Source organism: Strigops habroptila, chromosome 8, assembly GCF_004027225.2.
Source record: "Strigops habroptila isolate Jane chromosome 8, bStrHab1.2.pri, whole genome shotgun sequence".
In the NCBI taxonomy this organism is placed as follows: domain Eukaryota; kingdom Metazoa; phylum Chordata; class Aves; order Psittaciformes; family Psittacidae; genus Strigops; species Strigops habroptila.
The window spans coordinates 41,513,345-41,531,931 of record NC_044284.2 but is presented as its reverse complement, the minus strand read 5'-3'; the positions used below and the strand labels follow the sequence as shown (position 1 = coordinate 41,531,931).

General features: G+C 44.7%; 1 protein-coding gene across 1 annotated transcript in view; it reads left to right on the top strand.

Moving 5' to 3' along the window:
* The first annotated feature begins 2,740 nt into the window (after positions 1 to 2,740).
* ACBD6 (acyl-CoA binding domain containing 6) overlaps positions 2,741 to 18,587 on the top strand; it is an 87,169-nt gene continuing 71,322 nt past the window's right edge. The window contains exons 1-3 of the mRNA XM_030495454.1: positions 2,741 to 3,339; positions 9,738 to 9,802; positions 10,298 to 10,394. Coding sequence (XP_030351314.1) covers positions 3,142 to 3,339; positions 9,738 to 9,802; positions 10,298 to 10,394 — 360 coding nt within the window. The 5' untranslated portion in view covers positions 2,741 to 3,141. The remainder of the gene's footprint in view (positions 3,340 to 9,737; positions 9,803 to 10,297; positions 10,395 to 18,587) is intronic.

Here is an 18,587-nt window from a genome sequence, read left to right as displayed (position 1 = left end):
AGGCATACACCACCCTGTCACGTAGGGATGGTGAGTGGCACGACGGGGAGGAAGCTTCTCCCCCGGCACGTGGGCTCAGGGGCAAATCTCCCAAGAAGAAGCAATGAGGGAGAAGAAGGAGGGACACCTCTTGTGGTGGGACAAGGACACACACAATGGGTGTCCTGGAGGAGCTCAGGAGGGAACATTCATTAACCAGAGGCACAGCTCTGCCTTTAGCAGAGGTGACGTATGCCAGGTCAAGGTGTGCTGGGGGCTGCGCCATGGGAGGGGAGGGTGCCCAGGCTCCCCCTAATCCGCATGCCCTCAGGAGGGCACGAACATCCCCAGCCTGCAGCGTGCTCCTCCTCCATAGACAGGTGTCTCCCACAGTAAAATGCAGGGCTACAAACAATCCCGCTCTTAATTGTCTCTTTCTCCTTTTGTTATGGGGAAAAAAAGAAGTAATCATAGCTTAGTTCACAGGGATCCCTTCAGATGTTCCTTTCAGGCTGGCCAGGGTTTGGTGTGTGCAGTGCCCTCTGCCCTCTCCAGAAGGACAATGACAAGTCTCCAGGCTGACCGGCAGGATGGATATGATAATTATACAGGGATATTTTTTCCCTGCTCGGCACTGCTGGTCACAGCCTGTTATTGTGTCTCTGCAATCCCAGCACAAGCCCTGGGTCTGACCCCCATGTGCAGCTTGTGCAAGGGCCCTGCATGATTTTCTTTACCGCTCGGTGCCCATAATGCTTCTGGTTTTGTGCAGCCAGGGGCTGGGAGAATGGGACAAACTTGCCCCAGCTCATAGTGGGGTGACTGGGGCTCTCTCGGTCCTGTGCACTTCATGTTTGTGGGGGGTGGTTGGTTCACCTGGCACAAGGGCATGGACACTGGTGTGCCCCAAGCCCTCATCCTGCCCTCTTCCAGGTCGCTGGTGACCAGCAACTAAATAAACATCATCCTGCAGAGCAGGCACAGCGTGGCTGAGCCCAACATCCCCATCCTCAGTGTTTCCATGCCAGGCTTCAAAAGCCTCCATGGATGCCTTGCATCAAACCTGCTCCCACGCATGCCAAAGAGAGGAGGTGGAAGGAAGGATCAGGCCCTCAGTGCAGTTGCTCTTTAAAAAAAAGGCAAGGAAAAAGCAGAGGGAGATCTAGTAGGAGCAGTAAGTGCTCTAGCAAAGGAACCCAGCAAGGTAGGGAGGCCTCTCTCACCATGGAGACGAGCCGGAGAGCATGCGGAGGCTGCGAGCTTCACTTAATTTGCCACGAGTACTTTTTCCAAGCTATTCAAAGGGGGTTTCATCCTGCCAGCCTACCCGGCTGCCTGTCCCTTGCTGCATGCCAGCAGGCTCAGACCAGGCGATGCTTCTCCATGGTGAGCGGGGCTATCCGGGGTGAACCAGCCAGCTGGATGGAGCTGAATGGCTTCTGGTGGACAGCGGCAGGGAGGATGAGTTCACTGTAAATAGTGCGGTCTGTTTATGAGGCTGGGTGCTAATCACACTCTGGAAAGGAGCTACTATTATTTTGTGTTTATAAGCAGCAGAGCCAAGCTGTTTCTGCCTTTCCCCCCTTCCTGGTTCAGCCCATTTGCAGGACACCCTTCGTCCCCTCAGGAGGTAGCCCTGGGCAGGGCTGGCACTTGCAGGCATACTCCTGGCTCCAGCACAGCTGAGCCCATCTCTGTTCCAGTACTGAGCAGAGCCAGGGGCACCACTGCCCTTTCGCATGAGCTGGGATGCGGAGGTCTCTCCTGCTCCCTGCAGGGCTATGGTGTAGCTATGCTCCCACGGTTGGACCTTCACCCCCTTCTTGTATGCACAGCCAGGGATGGGGACATTGCCATGGCTTGGCGGCCTGGTGGGAGAGTGGTGGTGGCCCTGGAAGGCCATGTCCAGGTGCTCCAGTGATGTTTCAGCTTGCTGCCCTGGCTGTGTCAGGGCCTTTTGCCCCCTAAGTAAAACCTCCCACACCCAGTGAGGCTGTGAAGAGAATAAGAGAAGAAAAGCCAGCTTATTTCTGGCTCTGATGGCAGGTCTTTTTTCAACAGCTCCTGCATTCTCCCCTGCAAGCCCCAGGATAGAAAGATGGGTTGCATACATTGAAGCAGGAAGCATGAATGAGTCTGGAGTGCCTGACACATGGCCAGGAGACTGCAAGCAGCTATGCAGATGGAGCTCGTCATGCACATGTGCCTTCATCCTCGTCCTCGAGGCTGGGGGAATGAGAGTGAACCCAACACCCAGTGCTTTCTGGTGAGACAGGACCTCTAAAGCCACGGTGCAAAACCCTGGTTCACTGCTTGGCCCTCTTCACCTCAGTGTGCCCCTCCTTAAGACGCGGTCACGCTGTGGGGCAGCCCCCCACAAGACACAGCTGGCCGGGGGAGCAGCGGCCCCGGCCGAGGCAGCTGGTGGCCGGAGGAGGAGTGGGTCAGGACGCTGCGGAGGTGGCCAAGGTTTCCCCGGGGGACTCAGGGCTGCCATTTGCTGAGGCCGGGGGTGGAGGAGGGAGATGGACTCGACAGCTGTGCCAGGGAGGGGGGAAACTTTCCACACCAAGTAGATAGCGGGCTAAATATAAACCGCCGTTGGGCTGGCGCTTCGCCCGGACTCCCGGGGCGGCACCACCGGCACTCACCTCCCGGCACCAGCCGAACCCCCCCGGCCGCCGGGGACTCCCCCCCGCCGGGCCCGAAGCAGAGCGGCGGCGGCGGCGGCGGCCTGCGAGTGCCCTCCAGCGGCAGCGGAGACACGGCGGGTTCCCCCGACCCTGCCGCCGCGGTAGCGCTGGCCCCGGCCCCGGACCCCGGGGGACGCGGGTCCCAGCCACGCGCGGGTGGGGTTTGGGGGCGCGGGGTGCTCGGGGTGAAGGGCTCACGTTATAAAGGTTATACAAGTTTGAGGGTGCGGGCAGCCCCCTCGTCAGGTGTTTCTGTTAAGTCGCCATCAGCAGCGCCGCGGGCGCTGAGGAGTTATAAAGCCCGGCGTAGTGGATGCGCCCATTGCTTAACCACACGCTGCCCTCGGACCCGCGGCCGCCCCGGAACCCTCGGGCGCGATGCGCGTTTCCTGCTGGCGACCCGTCCGCTCGTACCGAGGCGTGAGGGGGACCGGCGAAGCGGGCGGACCTGGGCGGGCGGCGGGCCGCCATGGCGTCGACCCCGCTGGCGGCGGCGGCCGCGGCCGGGAGCGGCGTTGAGGCGAGCTCGGGATCTGAGGAGACGGGGCCGGCGCCGCCCGACCGCGACTTGGCTGCGCTCTTTGAGCAGGCGGCCGAGCGGTTGCCGGCGCTGCTGCCCACCGCCAGCAAGGAGCAGCTGCTCTACCTGTACGCCCGCTTCAAGCAGGTGAGCCGGGACCGGGGCGGCCCGGCCCACGGCCTGAGCTCGGGCACCCCGCGGGCAGTGCCTGGCGGCGGGCGGGCAGTGGGGCGTGAGCGGAGGAGCGGAACGGGACCCTGCCCGGTGCCCCGGGACCCGAGGGCCTGGAGCTCTCCTGAGGCTACCGGCCAAGGGCCTGCGCGGCGGCTGAGGGAAATGTGGCGGTGCTAAGTGGGAAAGAGTTGTGTTGGGGATGTGGGAAAGAGGGGTGCGGGGAGCTCTCTGTCCAGCACCGAGTTCGGTACCGCTGGGTTTGCGTGTGGGACAGGGCGCCGCTAAAGTCATCATGCTAGTTGTTCCTCAGTTCTCCCCCTTGCTCGGTGTGGTCAGCCCTGATGCTGCACTGCTCGCCTTTGCTGTGGAGACATCGGCTTGGCTCCAGTGGACTGGAGTTGGGTGTGGGTGTGGAGGATTGGCTGTTGTTGTTGGCTGTGGCAGGTCACCGGCGGGTTGGTGGCCTGTCTGAGCGTCCACTGAGTCTTTGTGGAGTAGCTCCTCGCCTGTGTTTGCCAGGCTCCCTGTGTGTGCTGGGTGAGGAGGTGACTGGCACAGCTTAGAGAGTAGTGATTGTATGGTTTGTAGTGCATGGCTAGCGCTGGTGCTCACCTCCCCGCTAGAGGCATCGGGGATCTGCTGTAATGACCCGGGTCTGAGCATTAAGTCTTTGGGGTTTTGATGCGACCCCATGAAGTATGTGCCTGTGCAGATCTGTCAGTGGAGGGCTTTAGAGTGGCCTGGGAAACTAACCTGCTTGGTTCTAGTTCCAGTGTTCCTTTTCCCATTCAGTCCCTATGAATTGAGCAAGCTGTAGGATGCATCTTGTGTGAATACACAGTGTAACTTTTTTCTGCTCCTGTGGGAGAAGTTATGTAAAACAAATACAGAAGCACCAATTAAGATACAAAGGACGTTTATAATCACCTAACCTGGAGAAACAGGTATTGTAACATGTGGAAGACTAAAGAATAAAGGTAAAAATAAAACTTGTGTGTTGCAAGAGATGCTGCCTTGACTTGAAAACTGAATTGCACCCATTTGGATTAATAGTCAAAATTTGGTGTGCGTATTTTCCCAGTGATTCTCCTGCCATATGGAGTATGCTTGTCCTACTACTGCCGCTTATAAGTGCTTTCCTTTTTTTAAAATGCGATATTTAATTACCATCTAAGCAGGTGGTGCCTAGGTTGTGGTTTGTGGACCATGATTGTATGAAAAGCAGACTGGTCACATGAGGTTTTGTTTTCAGATATTTCTAGTGCTTGAACATATCTTCAGGCTTCTCTTTTCCTTTTGAGAAAAAAGGGGGCAGAAAAAAATACTAGGAGAACTTTTAAGAATAACAAGACCATGCCTAGGATGAGATGAAAAGAAAGGGTGTTTCTTCTCCTCTGTAATTTTTTTGTCCATATTCTCAGAAGATTTGTTGCAAATAACCTCTTATTTTTCACTCTGTTGCAAATGCTTTGTAACTGTCCTGGGTGGAAACGTGAAAGCATTGCTTGCACATCAGCTCTGTGATTCTCAACAGACTCTAGAGGGTTTCCTGGCATTAGCTCTGTAAGACCAATAATGTGTTTAATGTTAAAAATTACTTTAATCAGAAGCTGTTTCACAACAGTTTTGATACAAGTCAGAAAAAAGCTGATAATTAACACCATGTCAGCACAGATTCTCCGGTTGCCTTCAGCTGAGTGGAACAGTGCGCTTCTGTCCTGTTCTGTCCCTCTTGTCCCTGGTCAAGCAGGATGCAACAGCAAGTGCCTTTGTGCTCCCTGATTTCAGGCTGTGCTTGGCTCCTAGCTTTCCATGCCTTTGGCTGCCTAGTGCTATCCGGAAAAGTGCCATCCCTGTTACAGAGTGCCTGGAAGGATAGTGCTGGCAGTGGAGATAGAAGAAGTTTGCTAGCATAGCTACTGCAGGATTATGCTCTGCTAACTTTGAGTTTTGCAGCATTTTGTGCTTTAAATCAAAATGAGGGTGCTTAATGCAAGTTTCCTCTATTTAATTATAGCAGCCCGTATCAGTATGCATAATGGGCTGCTAATATATTACTCCGGTGGACAGTAGTATTGCTAGTGCACAAAAGGTGCTGACTCAGATCTGTCCACTGTCCTTGATTTGGCACCCTTGTCTTTCCTCCATTTAGTGTTTTATGTCACTAAGGGCTTTGATTTAAGATACAACACCATCATAAAAGAGGTGACAGTAACAGCTGAGCTCTCTGTTAAAATACTGTATGTTGTTTATTTCAAACTATTTGTGTATATAGGCATTTTCCTGGGATTTTATTACCTTTTATTGGAGACCATTTCAGGATTTTATTACTTTTCTCTCTGATTTTGTTTATGTGTCAGAGACTTGAAAATAAGGGGATTGCTTAGTTGTCATCTCCAGTGAGGTTTTTAGAAGATGTTGCTGAGTTTACGACTCTGCCCCAGAACAGGAGGAAGAGCAGGCTGGTCGGTAGAGCTCTGGACTAGGTCTGATTTTCTTTTTCTCCCCCTACTTTCTATGTGGCTTTTGGGCAAATCACTTGTCTGTGCCTTGAGTCTGTAGTGGTGAAGTGAAGATAGCGCTTGCCTGTTGTGTTGAGGACTCAAAAAAGGTTCAGGAACTGTAGTCATTCAGAGAGGGGAGGGAATCCAGAACTTGCTGGAAATGATCGGACTGATGAAACTGCCCTGCTGGGAGGAGGATGTACCAGTGCCTACGTAAATGCTGAGAGATGCGGGCAAGCTGGAAGCTCAGTGCTGCCGACAAAGTGGGACTTACGCTGTCTCTGAGTGTAGGCTCAAGAATGTAATCCCATTTTTGCATGATGTCTGCCCTGAATATGGGAGTTTCTCCCTGCAGCTTCCTCTTGCTTGGAACAGTGATGGAGCTGACTCAGTTGTTATGTCTCTGGGACATAAAGCCTCTTGGTCATCAGGGCTGGGACCCTTGCCTTCTGTGGTTGATGTTTGCTTGTTCTTCCTTATGCCCACTTTTAATCAGTTGAGTACAGGGCTTTCCTGCAGGTTAAAGGGGCAGAGCTTTGGGCAGGAACAGGCAGGAATTCCTGTCTTGCCAAAGAAATTGAGCTTACTTGGGCTGTGTACAGTTAGAGCTTAGTCCTGCTGTTCGTGGAGGTGAGTTCACCTTTTAAGATTTATGATCAGGTAAAAATATTTGGCTGGTACTCTGTGCTATATAAATGTATTAGTTGAAAAATTAGCAAAGAGCCATTTTCCCAGCACCACCAGGGGTGAGGGGAGGAGATCAGTTGTGGAGTAATGTGTAAGGATTTGTGTAAGGAGTCTCAAGGTTTCTCGCCGTCTGGACCAGCAGCTGAAGTTGTATGGTATGCAGGGCTAATGCATCTCTGAGCATGTGTCTATCCAAGCACTCTTCTGAATGTTGTGACCTTCAGGTGAAGGCTTCATCTGAGGTTTCTAAATTTCCATTTTGGTCACAAATGGAGATGTCTGCAGACACTTCCCATTTGGACCTGCCTGGCTCATCTTTGTACAATTCATGCGTATAATGTGACTCTGCATGCAGAAGCAATACTAGGAAAATATTTAATGCATTCTGGCTGTCATCTTCTTTTTTTTTTTTTTTTTTTTTTTTAATGCAGCTGATGAACTGTAAATGAGGAGAGCTAAGCATCAAGTAACCAGTCAGGCCCCTGGAGACCATCAGTAATTATTTGTGGACACTGAATGAGAAACTGTTGACTTGAAATACTAATATGGGCTCTTGCCTTTTGGCTGGTTATGCAGAAAAATAGGTTATGAAGCCCTCCAGGGAAGTTACAGGAGGACAGAGTCCTTCACACAATTTCACACCCAGTATTTGTCAGCATTGGCATATTTAGCTAAAACTCCCCTTCCTCAGCTGTCAGACTCGGGTCCCCTCTAATGTTAGATTCCTGGCTGAGTTTGATGCATTATGGAGCCTGGCAGCAAAAAAGAGGGAAGCTGAAACCTTTATTTTCTTCCTTCCAACAAAACCACTGCAAGCCTTTTTATTATATCTTAAAATAGCAAACAGGGCACAAGTGCATATTTTTCCCCTCTTGATGGATGAAGTTTAACTACTGTTCCTTGATTTGTATTACTATCAATGTTACTAACAGTCTTTCCCGGTGCTAAAACAGCCTTTGAATGCCAAATCTAAAGAGAAGAAACTGCTGTTGTATTTTGATGATGGCAGGGGAAAATTAATATTAAACCAGATTTTTTTTATCCAACTTGGCCAATTTTTGCAGGTTGGATATTGAACTAAAAAACTGCCAAGCAGGCGTTTTCCATAGAGAGAATGAATTTGTATTTTATTTCTGGGCTTGTTTTGTTTTTTAAAACAAGTGGTCCAATCTTCCTCTGAGCATGGGAGAAAACATTTTTACCACATGAATTGTGACTGATTTATAGGACTTAACTGTTGCTAGCTCTTTCTCCTATTTCTCCATGAAATGCAATATGTTGTATTAAAGGCCAGCTAAGCTGTTATAATTGGAATGAATTGCTCACTAGGAGACAGTCAGATGTACAGAAAATTAATTTCAGTTACAGTCACTCATATCCTCTAACACTTTAAATGATAACTTAGTGTAACTAATAAATATCTCTCAGCATGGGCATGCTCTCTTTAAAGCTTGATTAATGATTCCACCCTCAGCATAAAATCCCCACCTTTTTAAGGTGAAGAATTGTTAGTTGATTTAAGCACTTCACCTGCCTGAACACTTGAGCATATTTCATAAAACATTTGATGAATGCAGTTTAGTTTTGCTTGGTTAACAAAATGTTCAACCAGCAGCCTTTGCCCACCTCCAGAACATACCTGTGTTCCGTGTTCCCTCCCTGGGGTCTGTTTGAATACTAGCCAATCTGTCCTGGGCTTTCTTTGCACTGAGCTGTGTCCTGTGGTATGGGGACTGACCATGATAACTGCTTCCTGGGGGCTGTTGTACTTGGAGCTGTAGTTCTGCTCTGGCTTCTACAGAGTAGTAGTAACTCTCATCTGTTATCCCTGTAGGATGTATAGCACTTTCATTTAAAAATAAACAAAGAAACAAAACCCACCGAAAAATCAACCAAACAAAAAACCACAGCAAAACAAAAATCAACCAAACAAACAAAAAACCACACACCCCCCCCAAAAAAAAAACCCAACACAAAGAAAACCCCAAACCATGTTTTGTGTAAATTCATTTCATATCATAATGGTATTTTAATTTCAGTTAGATTCATTTCACACCTGTGTGCAACGGGTTTTATTTTGTGTGAGAAAGGGGCTCTGATAACAGCCAGATCTAGAGGGTCCTGACCTGTATATTCCCTGGCTCTTCCAGGCAGGGACAGAGGCACATTCACTTTTACATTCTCTTGAGCAGATTTCAAGAAAATATCTGCTACCCAAACCTCAGCCTGCTAAATGCTCTGTTATGGAGGCAATTGTCAGCGCTGGCCTCATTGCAGGAACATGGTTGTGCCTTTGGAGCCCGGGCAGGCATAGCCTCTGTCAGTCCCCTTTGTGGGCGAACTTACAGAAGAGATATGGCATCTAGAGGAAGGGCTTTGTATTTGTTCCATCAATACATCACCCTGTAGAAAACTGCTTGAATCTCATTGGCACCAAGTCCATTTTACACTGGTTGTGAGATTATTTCCACACACACCCCCCCATCTGTCTGCCAGTTCTGGCTTGTTCCTTTGCTTCCTTGTGTTTCTTATTTCTCCCCCCACATCTTAGTTTCTTCTTCACGGACTTCTGACAGACAGATTTCTGCTTCTGACTGACTGATTCATCTCAGGCACTTGGGCCTTGATTCGTCTCTCATGCAGTGCTTCCTATGCAACCAGGTGCCTCAGAGCAAATTCAGAAGCCGTTTGGCATTCCTGTGCTCTGAGATTGTCCCCTTGCCTTCCAGAGGACTTTGGAAGTAATTAAGCAAAGACTGTTTACTTGAGCTTTGCACAGAAGCAGGTGAATTTCAGCCTTAATGAATAATCATCTCTGTAGAAACCCTAATCAACAGAATTTTTCCTGATATTGGTGGAGGATGAAGCATTTGGCTGGGTAATAAACATAACATTAAGTGAGAAATCACTTGCTGGTTATCCCTGTTGGGTAATACATGCAAAAGAAATGAACTGCATAACAAAATTGCTTCCCTTGCATCACACAAAGGAAACACAGGGATGCAGAGGTGCTAATAACTGAGAGCTAAAATGAGGGTAAGATGGGGTTGAGTTGTGTCAGTTCTTTCCCTCAAAAACCTTTCCTCTGAATTTATCCTGAAGCATCAGAATTCAGTCTTCCCTTATGCAAGTCCCCTTCCCTTTGCTTTCTTCTAACAGAAGGAAATTTCTTTTCTTTAGGTGAAATTTGGAACCTGTAACACTCCCAAGCCAAGCTTCTTTGATTTTGAGGGAAAGCAGAAATGGTAAGAGGAAATAGTTGTAATTCTTAGCGATTTCTGGCTCTACTTTTTGTTTCGTCCTGTCTCATCTGTTGACAGACTATGGACCTAGAGGATGTCAACTCAGAGTCTTTGTTTAATAGGGAAATGTTTGCTGCTGTGCCTGATGCAGACATGAAATCCAGACTCCTGAGTTCACCTTGCTTATCCAGAATTAACCTGCTTACAACAAAAAATTTATGAAAATAGCTACAGCTTTACAGACAGCTTTACTTTGTGAACACAAACTATGCTCCAGCCTGGACCAGGATCTCCTGAAAGATCCTTTCACAGTGGTGTGCTGTAACTGACAGTGGCCATTCATGGCTTCAGAGAAAAGCTGGCCCTTTCAAACTGAACGAAAGATGGCTTTGCACTCTCTGGAAGTATTTATATGAGTCTGTTCACTGTGTTCCACTGGTATAAAACCACATTGTGTTGTCTCTGAGTGGCTTGCTGATGTTTTGCTCTCTGTCTTAGGGAGGCTTGGAAAGCCCTGGGAGATACCAGCCCTCATCAAGCTATGCAGGAGTATGTTGCTACAGTGAAGAAACTGGACCCCAGTTGGAATCCTCAGGTATGAAACACAAATATTGTTCAGAGAACAAACCAGTATTTGTCTTTGTAAAGCTGACAGTGGTCCAGCTTCACACAGATTTTAATTGCTGCATGGCAAACTTCATTTTGAGCAGATTAAAGTCTACATTAATTTTTTAAAACTCTCCTTTTGTTATGACCGAAACATGAAGAACCATATAATTCATTCACAATTATCTTCATTACAGTGAGCACATGCACAGGGTTGGTTTTGCTATAGTGATCTAATTAATTTTGCTTTTATTGGTTCATGCTGTATTTAGCATGTTAGGATACTTCTTATCCTTTTCTCATCTTTCTCTTCAACTACTATTTAAATGTTGATCAATACTAAGTAATCTCCATGAAAGTGACATGAACTGAATGATCAATTCTAAAAATGTTTCCTTTTTGTTTCAATGCAGCAAATTACCAAATCTGATTATGATTAGGTACTTCAACATAACAAGTGTATTTGTATGTCCTATATGTGTGTTATAGGGGGACTCTGCTGTCATTTTAATTAATCTGTCTTTCATCTACCAGGTTTATTACTTGATTGAATATTTAAGGATATCCCCCTGTTTATAGACTGATTTTTATACAGTTTTTAAAGAGGATTGCTCTTTAGAAAAAGCATTGCCTTTGATTGGAGATAGAGTGGAGGTATTTCACTAATAGCAAAATGCTGAAGGCATGGTAATTTCTTTTCACGGTAGGAAATTGATTCTTTTTTGGTCCTGTGCTTTGAAAGCAAAATCTTGTGTGAGCACAAGTCTATGAATCAAGAATTTGGTTCTCAGTTGTCTTCTGATGCTGTTCTGGAGACTTAAGAGTAATTGTTTTTTCTTCACTAATTCATGGTTCATGGTGTTAATGCTGGTTTTGCAGAAAAGAAATACTGTAATTTAGAGGAAACCCTTTTTAATGCCCTTGGGAAAAATAGTTTTATATGCTGTGCAGGGCAGTTAGCAAAGCAGGCTGCATGCTGTGTAAATTCTTGCCCAATCTAAAATTCTCATACAGAAATAAATTAATTTAAAAAGAATCCAAGAAAATGTCTAGCAGTGAAAAGGGAAACACGCAAACATTCATTAAACATTGGGGGGTGGAAAAAAAACCCACCACCAAAACACCAGCACTTTCCTGAATTTTTATGGAAGAGCTGCTGTTCATAGAAGGACTTCTCACGCATGGCAACAAGCTTAGCTTTGGGTACTCCCTTCACTTTCTTGCCTCAGAGAAATACTTATTGTCACAGGTGTGACCTTCAGGTTACAAAGCTGTCAGCTAGGAAAGGGAAATAACCTGTTAGTTTAAAAAAAAAAAGCCATATAATAAACAGAATGCTTTGCCATGCTGCTCCTCCCCTCTTCCCTGAAAGTGAGGAATGAATCCATGTGGGCCTGTTTCTTCCCATTGTTGTCCTTGCATAAGCTTGTTCCCAGGACTCAGCAGAAACCAGACTGTGCTGGGTAGTGCTGTTGCACCAGTGTGTTTGCTCATTTATGTGTTGCTCTGTCCTCCGTTTTTGAATAGTTGATGCAAGAAGTGTGGGCTTGCCAGAGAGCAGTGCTGGAGCTTGAACAGAAGTTTCTGTGAAGATAGCAGGGCTGAGTTTGAGTGGTTTAAAGAAATATGATTTTTTGGTTTTTTCTTTCTTCAGATGCTTTGTTACAGTGTTTCAATAGATGTACTTCTCACTCATGTAACTATGCATGTATTTCCTGGCTTTTTGGAGCCAATTATTTTCTTTTTCCTCTGTGTGGTCTCAGTGCATGGAGCTATAATGCTGGGGAGAATCTGGAGGGTGTTATCTGGTTTACTGTCCCTGCATCGCTGCGCATGTGCCATGTTTCTTGTCCTAACTCTTTCTTCTTCCTGTGCCTTGTCTGTGACTGAGCTAGAAACCTGTAGAGAGGTCTGAGTGCCTACCATTGAAGGAGTATGCTCAGGCGCAGAAAGACGTAGCAGATAAAGTTACATTAGCAGAGGATGTAATTTAGAAGTTGGCATTAAAATATATATTTTAAAGTCACATGTCTTTGCTACTACACCGTCCTTTTAATTCCACTTCGATATGACCAAAATGCTATGAGAAGTCCTCTCTACTCTGTACTCCACCCCACCCCCCCATCCACTTTCTGGAGCCACGAGAGGGAGCTCTGTTCTTTAAAATGATGGAGATGCATGTGTCAGGAGATGGAGATAAAATAGCTATTTTAGTATTCAAATTTCAAATTGGATTTATAGAAAAGATCTGTGGGTGCATTATAAGGTGCTTCATCACAGTCATTGCGTCTCCTTTACATACTCATCTGCTGGGTTCCTTTGAGTTTTTCTTATGTTCAGTAGATCATGAATGAAATACTCCCAGTACTTGGTTAAAACCAATATAAAGTGTTTGGTACAAATTTGAAAAGTTCAGCTTTCAAATCATTATGAATCTTAAATAGTAATTACAGTATAAGGGTGTTGAATTCCTCATTGTGCAGATTCATGAATTTTGCTATTGTAAAGTTTTCTCAATATTATCTACATATTTTCTCTTCAACAGTTCATCTCATTCCTTAAAGTTGTTCCCGTGTGTTATCTTAAATCCTCCTCAGTCTCCTGTTTTGTATATTTGCAAAAGGTTTGTAATATGTTGATCCTTTAGTACTAAATATGCAAAAATTAAAACTTGGAAACACCTTATCTTTTTTATAGATTCATTTTTTTCCCAGCAAGTATGCTGCTGTTCCACAGCTTTCAGGCTGTCAGTGTTTTTCTTAATAAATAGAATGGAACTAAATGCAATATTTCTTATGCAGTCCAAATAGATCTACTTCCTCATTCCTTTTTCTTGATTCTTCATTGGTTCATTCTTTCGTATTGACCTTGCAGTTTCTGTATTAGTACATTTTCAGCATCAGACTGTGACTGCTATAATTTAGTAATCTTTGCTTGTTTTGGATGGAAAAAACCAAAGTAAAAGCATTCTGATGCAGTAGGAGCACCTTGAATTTGTGTTCAGAGGCAATGGGAGCACCAGTAGGAGACAAAATCTGACCTACTGCTTCCTACTTCTGTATGACTCTAGAGTACCTACACTTTCTTAAGAGACAATTGAATGTGTAGAGGCCAAAGGCACAGCTGTTTGTTGCTCTGTGAAGCTAGTATACCACTTTTGACAGTAGAGGCACATCTGTTTGCTCATCTCCATGGCTATTTCCAGTCTGTTTTACTTCTTTACCCTTGCTGCTAGCAGGTTCTCTGATAGTCATGCCTAATCTTTTCTTTCAGGTCTTTGTCTAAAACCCGGAAAGAAATTATCATACTACATTTATTTTCAGAAATGTTGTTTGCTAGGAAATATTTAAAATAGCAGATAACCTAAGGGATATTGAGGTGATGTCCATTGTCTTTACACTCATGAAGCTACAGGAATCTTCTTACTCTACTTATTTTGAACCCAGCGGTCTAGAACTGATAATCACATTTGCCTTTCTGGATGCTTTGCACTTACGTCTTCCTTTTTTGGCTTGGTCTGACTGTGTTTTGTGTCATAGGTTGTTTTGTTCCTTTTCCAAAGTACAGGTGTTAGTAGGAGGTCAGGACTATACTTTTCCAAGCTTGTTTCCAATCTCCCCTTGATGCAGTCTTCCTTTGTCATCTTCTACCTTTTAGCACATCTTTTGTTTCTTGTTCTTTCTTGTGAGTCATTCCTTTGAGTCTGAAGTTCCAGGCAGTGGAAAGGTAATTGCTTGGACCAGCTCAGCTCTATTTGCATATTTCATAGACATCACCTGTCCTTCAAGTATATTCACTCTTCCACCAGAACAGAGAATAATTTATGAAGCGATACTTTTGCATTCTTTATCCTTAAACAGAAATGTTTCATGCCATCAACACCTCGCACTGCTTTGGGTTCCTTGGACAGGTATCTGTGTCCTGGCTGCTTCATTTCTTGTATGTTCACCTGTTATCTTCCTACTTTACTGGCAACTACTGGCAAACTACTAAAGTTTGGTCAACTTTAAGGCAAAGTAGGAAGAGAGATTGAGTTCAAAGAAAATAGACATTCATCAGACATTTTTTTTAAAGCTATTAAAGGTTTGAAATTCCAGTGCTGATGTTTGCTGGGGAGAAAGGTGCCAGTTTTTTTGTGGTGTGGTTTGGTTTTGTGTGGTTTTTTGTGTTATTTTTTTTGTTTAGTTGGTTGGTTGTGCTTTTTTGTTCTGTGTTTGGGTTTGGTTTTTTTTTTTTGTTTGGTTCGGTTTGGGTTTTTTTTCAAGTATTATTCTGTGCTTTGTTGCTTTCAGTGGCTTTCATGTTGCTTTCAGTGGCTTTTGCTGATGTGTGTGTAAGTTTGGCAATGCTCTCCCTACCAGCCACCTGCAGCTTACTGCCTATATGTGCTTATCCCTCTGACCCCTCTCTCTGTGCCTCTGCAGTACCACTGTTGTGGTGCTATCCTGCATTCTCAGCTGTGGGTTCGGTGATCTAGGGAGGTTCACCTTCACAGGCTAGCTGTCTTGCATCTTTGTTCTCTAACTTTGTTCTCATGTACATGACTGTTGTGGGCACTTCTAGTCCTTGCAGTTTTTGAGACAGTCTTGGTGGCTGTATTTCCGTTCCCCCACAAAGTCTAAAATTCTAATCTGTGTCGTGTATTCGATAGCACAAATCCCCATTGGCTTTAAGCATCCAGTTTGGCCTGGGAGTTTGTGTCTGCAGGGACTGACCACCCAGAGGCAGGACTGCACCTCTTTTTGCTCAGCAGCATTGAACACATCTCTTCAACTGGGTTCATGTTGCAAAGGATGTGGCTGGAGGTGTGTACATGACACTGCAGTGAGGGGATTAGGAGCTGTTATTGATTGCTTCTCGTAACAAGGCGGTTATATGGCACAGCTTAAACAATAAAAATAAAGAATAAAAAAGCATCCAGATACACTCATCAGTTTTAGACTTCCATTTGCTGATTGCAGTTTTGGCATCTCTTGATTCTAAATATTTCCTTTTCCTATTTCTTATATTGCACACTTACCAGTTCCAATCTCAACAGCTTGTTATGCTTAACTTCAGTGCCATCCTTCCCCAAACACTTAGAGTCCTTCTTTGTATTTGCTTTGACTGCTGAAACTTGCAGGAGGACGTAATGATTTTCTATTCCTATTTAAAAAAAAATATATATATATATTGACATTTTAACTTGTTTGACTCAACTTCACCAATAATGCACTTCGTAAGATTTCTGCTGTGTAATGAGGAAAGTTGCATGTTAGGAATCTGAAGAGCATAGGCAAGTCTCTAAGGCAAAGTAGGAAGAGAGATTGAGTTCAAAGAAAATAGACATTCATCAGACATTTTTTTTAAAGCTATTAAGGGTTTGAAATTCCAGTGCTGATGTTTGCTGGGGAGAAAGGTGCCAGTTTTTTTGTGGTGTGGTTTGGTTTTGTGTGGTTTTTTGTGTTATTTTTTTTGGTTGGTTGGTTGGTTGTGCTTTTTTGTTCTGTGTTTGGGTTTGGTTTTTTTTTGTTTGGTTCGGTTTGGGTTTTTTTTCAAGTATTATTCTGTGCTTTGTTTGAGTATAGGAGGATTTGTTCCTTTATACTCTGGACCAATATTCAATAGGAGTAAAATACCTCTGTTGCTGTGTTGGTGTGGGAGCATAAAGTTGTGCTGTTTGGAGTAGTCGGAAGAGACAATCAGTCTCGTGAAAAAGAAAACAAACTTCAGAGTGAATAAAATAGCAAATGCTCTATTGCTGCAGGCTCAGAGCAGTCCAGTAAGCTGGAAAACCTGCAGGAATAAAGCAAATTGATTTGTCCACTGGCCAGCGGGTGTTTTTGCAGGAAGAACTGCAGGGGGCAATATTTGATAAGGTGGGTGTCTAGTTACCCTGTGCACAGGACTGGGCTCCATTCCCCCTTCTTTCTGTTGAAACAACCTTTCTCTGTCATATTCTAAATGCGACAAGCAAGTTGAAACTAAAATGTGGAAAAGGGAATTTGCAATTTGAGGATACAGTGAAAAGCAGGAGAAACAACTTCCAGACTTGCAGAGGAGCTGAGTTTGAATGTGTGCTTTTTGTAGGTTGCACCAGGTGTTACTGAAATATTCTTGACAATTTATTTAAATTGGTAAGCCTCTCGTATTTAAGTAGGGTCTTCAAGCCAACTTAAAATTTCTGTAGTGACTCAAATACAAACTGTGTATCCAGTTAAAACAGGCATTCAGAAAGCCAAACCTGAAATTTTTTCAACTTTGGACTCATTGCTCAAATCTGGCCTGTTCATGTCTGGAGCAAGAAGCTGTGCTTTGCAGTTTACAGGTTTTATGTTTGGTCAACTTCTAAGAATTACATTAGGGAATGGTAAATCATGCTCTAGTTTCAGGCTGAAATCTGTGGATTTTTTTGGTTAGTACTGCAGGTCCATGTAATTTCTTCTAGAAATTAAGAAATGCATTAGAAATAACTGGGGTCTGTAGACAAAATGAGTGCACCCATCATGTTTTCTTGTTTTGTCTATCCATCAAACAGATGTCTCCCCTGATAATCTGTCCAAGCAGCCACCGTTTGTGGTTGGGAAAGAGCAGCAGAGCAGTGTGGGCAGGATTACAAGGGGGATGGGAAGAGTAGGAAGGTAAAGGACCCATTTGGGTCTCTGCTTGTCATGATGTGTGTACCAGTGTATTCACATACCTGCTGTGCAGTTTGGGTAAATATCTCGATTTATGGCTTGGTATACTGGGAGGTCAGAAACATTGAAAATACTGACTTTATTTCTTTTGTAGTATGAAAGCAATTTATTTGCATTGTGTAAAGTGGGGACTAATCAAATTATTGCCGTGCTCCGTAAAGCTTGCCTTCCTGTGCCATGTTAATGCAGCATGCTGGGGAGAGGAGCCTCCTGTGTTCCTGTGAGTGACACAGCCGTGTTGCCAGGGTCTTTGCTCTTCACTGCTCACCTTTCTCTGGGTTTGTATAGATCCTTGTGTGTCACTTCACCTGTAATGAATTTCGTGTTTGACTTTTTGTTTATTTTTACCTAGAGGTTAATAATTGTGCTTAAAAGTTGTGACAAAATACAGAAAACAAACTGCACTGTTTGTTATATATGTATTGAAAGCTGCTATTTCAAAGGATGACCACATTGGAAAAAGCAAATCACTGAGAATTCATACTGTAATCAGGCTCTTCCCCTTTAAAACAAACCAACCAAACAGCAAGCCTGGCTTTTTGGTGGTGGTTTTTTTGTTTGTTTTTTATCCTTGTAACAGAAAAAGAAGCACTAGAAATTAAGAACAAACCCCAAAAAGTTATCTATCTCAGACTTCTAGCTCTGGGACACGTAAAACTGCAATGTCCTCTGGGTTTAGGCAAACTGCAGAGTAGGGTTTTTTGTGAACCTCATTTGGGGTGTGCGGTAGTTTGGAGTATGTCCTGAGAGGGCTAGATCTTAACACACAGGTGGATTCTTCTGCCCTGCTACCTTTTGCCAGCGTGAGGGACAGTCTAGCATGCAAATAGAGTTAGTGGTAGATGCAGCCTTCCTGTGGAAGGGAGTAATCTGTGCTGTGCATGGCTAACAAAAGCTCACAGTTTGTGTGTATCTTACTTATATATGCAAGACTACAGGCAGAGTGACCCACCTTGTTTTAGCCAAGTTGGGAAAATGGAGGTTTATTGTCTGCACAAGTTAGTCCATGAGTGTTTTGCTTTTGGAGCATGCTTTCAGAACCAATTTCTCTTACTAGCAAGGGAATGTTTTCTTGTTCCTGTTGTGTAAACCAGTAAAATATCACACTACAAACATGAACTAAATTTCCCTGTGCTTCTGCAATAAAGGTGGATGATGTTGCATGCTTTGCTTCTCTGTACCTTCGCATGAGGAAAGTGTGCTGATGCTTTAAGTACTTGATATAGGTCCTACTCATAAACAAAGCTGTCCATAGGTTATTTGCTACCTTTCTGTCCCTGGCTTTGCACATGTAACTGTTTATCAATTTTATTCCATACAAGATAGCTCGACCTTGGCAAACCAAGTAGGAGGTAGTGTGTTGCCTACCTTTGTTGTGTAGACTGTTATCCTCTGAGCAGCAATCAAATTCATTTTCCTATTTACTGTTTTTAAAAGCATCACAGGCTCATGGGCAGTGCAAGTCCTCAGTACTGTGAACGTAACACTGACATCCCTTGGCTATT